Below are 6,074 nucleotides of genomic sequence, written 5' to 3' on the forward strand. Positions count from 1 at the left end.
ATATATATATGTATACATATGTATGTATGTATATATATATATATATATATATATATATATATATATATACATACACACACACATATACACAAACACACGCACACACACACACACACATATACACAAACACACGCACACGTACACACACACACACACGTGTATATATGTTTGTGTGTGGGTGCGTGTGCATGTGTGTAATACGTGAGTTGTTGATTTTTCATATATCTCTATATCCACGTATTCACAATTTCGTGTTTCCCCAACGGTTACGAAAATGGCGGGAAGGATAGAGAGACCCATTTCCTATTAACAATATTTTATTATCATATTATATTAGTTTATCTAGTTACATGGTGGGTGTCATTTTATTTCCTTATTGATTAGTTCGTTCATAATTTCTTACATGTTTTCTCATCATATCAACTACGGGCTGCGCTTTCTGCAGTTCTTTTGTTATATTCCGTCTTTCCTGTTTCTCTTGACGTTTATACATTTATTTCATCGACCTATGATTTTTAGTGTTTTTACCTATCTATCTGTGCGTATTCATTTATCTATCGGTTATGATACTTAAAAACTTAAAATACCTGTCCATTGGTCTATTTACATTCATTCATTTATCAACTTTTCAAAAAAACGATTTAAAAAAATATATCTGTTTACAAGTATACATTCCTATCCATTCATCTACAAATCCTACGATCTGCGAAACACCTCTATCTATCAATTCATACCCATTTATTCCCATCCATTATATTTACGTAGAGGTTTCCCAAAGTCAACCGTAAAGTGCGCTTTTCGCTGTTCCTTTGGCCTTAGCGAGAGCCTTCTGCGCGGCGGCGACGGCTTTCTGTGCTGCCATTTGCGCCTTGTCCAAGTGCTGCATTCCAAGGGCCTGCGGACACGCGCGGAGAAACGGATTAGGATAAATTAGGATTTATGTTACTGGTAATTTGGGTAGTTGTTGTTGTTATTGTGATAAATGGTCTTGTTATTTGGATAAATGGTCTTGTTATTACGATAAATAGTCTTGTTAATAGGATAAATGGTCTTGTTATTAGGATGAAGGGTCTTGTTATCAGGATAAATGGTCTTGTTAATTGGATAAATGGTCTTGTTATTAAGATAAATATTATTGTTATTAGGATAAATGTTATTGTTATTAGGAAAAATGGTCTTGTTATCAGGATGAAGGGTCTTGATATCAGGGTAAATGGTCTTGTTATTAGGATAAATGGTTTTGTTATTAGGGTAAATGGTCTTGTTATTAGGATAAGTGGTCTTGTTATTAGGATAAATGGTCTTGTTATTAGGGTAAATGGTCTTGTTATTAAGATAAATATTATTGTTATTAGGATAAATGATATTGTTATTAGGATAAATGGTCTTGTTATTAGGATAAATGGTCTTGTTATTAGGATAAATGGTCATGTTATTAGGATAAATGTTATTGTTATTAGGATAAATGGTCATGTTATTAGGATAAATGGTCTTATTATTAGGATAAATGGTCTTGTTATTAGGATAAATGTTATTGTTATCAGGATGAAGGGTCTTGTTATAAGGATTAGTGGTCTTGTTATTAGGATAAATGGTCTTATTATTAGGATGAAGGGTCTTGTTATTAGGATAAATGTTTTCGTTATTAGGATATATGATCTTGTTATTACGATAAATGTTATTGCTATCAGGATGAATGGTCTTGTTATTAGTATAAAAGGTCTTGTTATTATATTTATATTTTTTGGTATTGTTCTTACTGTTAGTATCATGATTTATATTGATAGATTGTTATATCATTTTTACATTTTGTGTCATTATTATGATGGTATTGTGATAGCCTTTGTTATTAAGGTAGATACAAATAAAAGTAAGAATATGAATACATCCCCCCTCCCACACCTCACTCCTCCTCCTCCTCCTCCTCCCCTCCCTCACTCCCTTCCTCACCTCCCACATCCCCACCCCCCTCAGTTGCCTCACTCCTCCCCCCTCACCTCCCTCCCTTCCCCCCTCCCTCGCCTCCCTCCCCCCTCCAACACCTCCCTCACGTCCCCCCTCCCTTACCTCCCACACCTCACTCCTCCTCCTCCTCCTCCCTACCCCTCCCCCCCTCACCTCCCTCCCTTCCTCACCTGCCGCTGAAGCAAATGCTGCGCAATCTGTTGCGCCTTCCACACCTCCCTTTCCTCCCTCCCCCCCTCCCCCTCCCTCCCCTCCCTCCCTTCCACGCCTCCCTTTCCTCCCTCCCCCCCTCCCACACCTTCCTCACACCCCCTCCTCCCCTTTCCTTCCCTCCCCCCCCCTCCCACACCTTCCTCACACACCCTCCCTTCCCCCCTCATCCCACACATTACCTCCCCTCCCCCCTCCCTCACCCTCCCCCTCCCACACCTCACTTCCCCCCACACCTCCTCCACCCCCCTCCCCTCCCTCACTCCCCCCCTCCCACCCCTCACCTCCCACACCTCCCCCCTCTTTCCCTCCTCCCTCCCACACTCCTCCTCCTCCTCCCCCCCCTCACTTCCCCTCCCACACCTCCCTCCTCCTCCCCCACACACCTCCCCCCCTCCCCTCCCTCTCTTCCTCACCTGCTGCTGAAGCAAATGCTGCGCGATCTGCTGCGCCTTCCACGCCTCCTGTGCCTGGGCTCTGTACGCCTGGTGGATGACCTCCCGAACCGTCTGCGCTTGCGCCGTCTGGGCCTCACTGCCGCTAGACCTGATACAAATAAAAGTAAGAATATGAATACATCCCCCCCACCTCCCAACCCTCACTCCTCATCCTCCTCTCCTCCCCTACCCCCTCACACTCCCTTTCTCCCCTACCACAATCCCCCACCCCCTAGTTCCTCAATCCTCCCCAACTTCACCCTCCCTCCATTTTTCCCCCTCACTAGGCACATCCCTCCCCCATCCAAACACCGCCCTCCCTCACGGTCACCCCTAACCTTACTACCACCACCGCACTCCTCCTTCTCTCTCCCCTCCCTACCCCTCCCCCCCCCCCCCCCCTAGCTCACCCCTCCCTTGTATCACTGCCGCTGTGAAGCAAAAATGAAAATGCTGGCATTCTGTGCGCCTTCCACACATCCTTTCCCCTCCAACTCCCCCCCCCTCCCACTCCTCCACTCCTCAGCCCTTCCACGCCTCCCTTTCCTCCCTCCCCCCCTCCCACACCTTCCTCACACCCCCTCCCTTTCCTCCCTCCCCCCCTCCCACACCTTCCTCACACACCCTCCCTTCCCCCCCTCCCACACCTCCCTCCCCCCTCCCTCACCTTCCCCCTCCCACACCTCACTTTCCCCCACACCTCCTTCACACCCCTCACCTCCCTCACTCCCCCCCTCCCACCCCTCACCTCCCACACCTCCCCCCTCTTTCCCTCCTCCCTCCCACACTCCTCCTCCTCCTCCCCCCCCTCACTTCCCCTCCCACACCTCCCTCCTCCTCCCCCACACACCTCCCCCCCTCCCCTCCCTCTCTTCCTCACCTGCTGCTGAAGCAAATGCTGCGCGATCTGCTGCGCCTTCCACGCCTCCTGTGCCTGGGCTCTGTACGCCTGGTGGATGACCTCCCGAACCGTCTGCGCTTGCGCCGTCTGGGCCTCGGACGCCGCTAGGACCTGGGGGTGGGTGGGGAGGGGGGCAGGAGGAGGGGGGGGGAGGGGGGATAGGAGTGGGGTGGGGAGGTAGGAGAGGTAGTGGGGGAGGGGGATTGGGGAGTAGGGGAGGGAGGTAGGAGTGGGAGTGGGGGGGAGGGAGGTAGGAGTGGGAGTGGGGGGGAGGGAGGTAGGAGTGGGAGTGGGGGGGAGGGAGGTAGGAGTGGGAGTGGGGGGGAGGAAGGAGGTGGTTGGGTGGATTGGTGGATAGGGAGGGAGAGGGAATGGAGGAGGGAGGGAGAGGGTGATTTGGGAGGGAGAGAGGGATGGAATGAAGGGAAAAGGGGATGAAGACAGGTAGAAAGAGAGAGATAGAAAGGGAGAGGAGACAAACATACAGAACGTCAGAGAATAAATATTTGTGTATTACCATCAGCATTAATAATAACAATGATAATAATAAAATAATAAAGAAAAATAAAAACACCCTTCCTTCCTTAACCCACAAGCCCCCCCCCCCCCCTCAAGGATCCCTTCTCCACACCCACCCACCCACACCCCCTCCCCTCACTCCCCAGAATCCCCACCCACCCACCCCCGCCCATCCCATCACTCCCACCCTCATCCCACCCCTCTAAAAAAAAAAAAAAAAAAAAAAAAAAATCCGCCCACGCCCACCCACCTCCGAGAGAGCGTGCTGCTGTTGCGTCGCCCACTCAACGAGGGCGTCCACAGCCTGCAGAGCCTTCCCCGTCTGTGCCGCCGCCGCCGCCTCACGGAACGCAGACACCTGGAGGGGGAGACGCCAGAGGGGTGAGCAGGGGGTGGGTGGGGGGAGAACGGGTGGGAGGGGGGAGGTGATGATGTGGATGATGAGGATGATGAGGAAGAGGATGGTGATGAGGTCGAGGAGGAGGAGGAGGAGGAGGATGGTGATGGTGATGATGATGATATGGAGGAGGAGGAGGAGGAGGAGATGGAGGAGGAGAAAGAGGAGGAGGAGGAATAGGATGATGATGATGAAGATGATGATAAAGATGAAGACGATGATGATGATTATGTGAGGAGGAGGCAGAGGAAGAAGAAGATGATACTGATAGAACTGAATTATATGCTAACAACGACAATATAAACATTAAACAAATAATAAAAAGGGAACAAGGAACAAGGAACTCCAAGATTGCTTACCTGTGCTGCTTGCGTTGCTTGAGTGAGGTAGGCCGCCTGTTGGTACTTGTGGGCGGCTGCTTCCTGCGCGCGTTGGGCGGCCGATGACGCCTTCTCTGCGATCTGAGGGGAAGGGGGGGGGGGGAGCGGTTGAGGGGAGCGTGTGTGTGGTATTGCCTCTCTCTCTGTCTATCTATCTATCTCTTTCTCTCTCTCTCTCTCTCTTTCTCTCGCTCTCTCTGTCTCTCTCTCTCTATCTATCTATCTATCTCTTTCTCTCTCTGTCTGTCTCTTTCTCTCTCTCTGTGTCTCTTTCTCTCTCTCTCTCTGTCTCTTTCTCTCTTTATCCGTCTCTCTCTCTCTCTCGTTTTCCCTCCTTCCCTCCCTCCCTCCTTTTCACCTTCCTCTTCACCCCCTCTCTCTCACTCTCTCTCTTTCAACTTATCTATCTCTCTTTCCTCCCCTCCCTCCCTCCCTCTCTCTCTCCCTTCCTCCCTACTTCCCCCCTCCCCCCCTCCCTCCCTCCTCCACCTCCTCACCTTCTTCCCCCCTTCCCCCCTCCCTCCGCCCTCCCTCTCTCCCTCCCTCCCCCATCTCCCCCCTCCATCCCCCCCCCCACCTCCTCACCTTCTTCGACGCCAAACTCGCAGCTTTCCACTCCGCCTCCTCCTGCTGCGTGGCGACCAGGTGGGCGTGGCCAGCTGCCGCCTGAGCAACGTCCGTGACCTCGGTTGCCGTCACGCCCAGACCACCGCCCACGCCCATGCTGGTGACAATGGAATTGGCGAGGATATGATAAGCAGAAATGAAATATAACTGATTTGTTTAAATATTAGATCAGAATGAGTGTGAGTGAGTGAGTGAGAGATTGAGAGATTGAGAGAGAGAAAGAAAGAGAGAGAGAGAGAGAGAGAGAGAGAGAGAGAGAGAGAGAGAGAGAGAGAGAGAGAGAGAGAGTGAGAGAGAGAGAGAGAGAGAGAGAGAGAGAGAGAGAGAGAGAGAGAGAGAGAGAGAGAGAGAGAGAGAGAGAGAGAGAGAGAGAGAGAGAGAGAGAGAGAGAGTGGTATTGTGAGAGCGTCGGATGTTATATTATTTGCCATACGTGAATCATGTATCATAATACCAAAAAAACAAAAACAAAAAAAAAAAACGTCAATTTCAATAAATTCTGTATCTTAATACCAATAATTCCACCAATTTTACCAATGACTATCCCACAATACCAATAATACAATCAACCTTACCATTAATTCCATCACAATACCATCAATACCATAACTCTTACTAAAGACTTTCTCACAATACCA

At 49.6% G+C, this 6,074-nt stretch overlaps 1 protein-coding gene across 1 annotated transcript in view; it reads right to left on the reverse strand.

Annotated features, from left to right (window-relative positions):
- Positions 1-309: 309 nt before the first annotated feature.
- LOC122255988 (uncharacterized) overlaps positions 310-6,074 on the reverse strand; it is an 8,392-nt gene continuing 2,627 nt past the window's right edge. The window contains exons 4-10 of the mRNA XM_086553761.1: positions 5,395-5,533; positions 4,789-4,890; positions 4,283-4,390; positions 3,493-3,624; positions 3,039-3,043; positions 2,592-2,715; positions 310-895 (exon numbers count right to left, since the gene is read on the reverse strand). Coding sequence (XP_086409887.1) covers positions 779-895; positions 2,592-2,715; positions 3,039-3,043; positions 3,493-3,624; positions 4,283-4,390; positions 4,789-4,890; positions 5,395-5,533 — 727 coding nt within the window. The 3' untranslated portion in view covers positions 310-778. The remainder of the gene's footprint in view (positions 896-2,591; positions 2,716-3,038; positions 3,044-3,492; positions 3,625-4,282; positions 4,391-4,788; positions 4,891-5,394; positions 5,534-6,074) is intronic.

Source organism: Penaeus japonicus, unplaced genomic scaffold (genome assembly GCF_977035675.1).
Source record: "Penaeus japonicus unplaced genomic scaffold, GWHDUDI00000001_assembly GWHDUDI00000028, whole genome shotgun sequence".
NCBI classification, from domain to species: domain Eukaryota; kingdom Metazoa; phylum Arthropoda; class Malacostraca; order Decapoda; family Penaeidae; genus Penaeus; species Penaeus japonicus.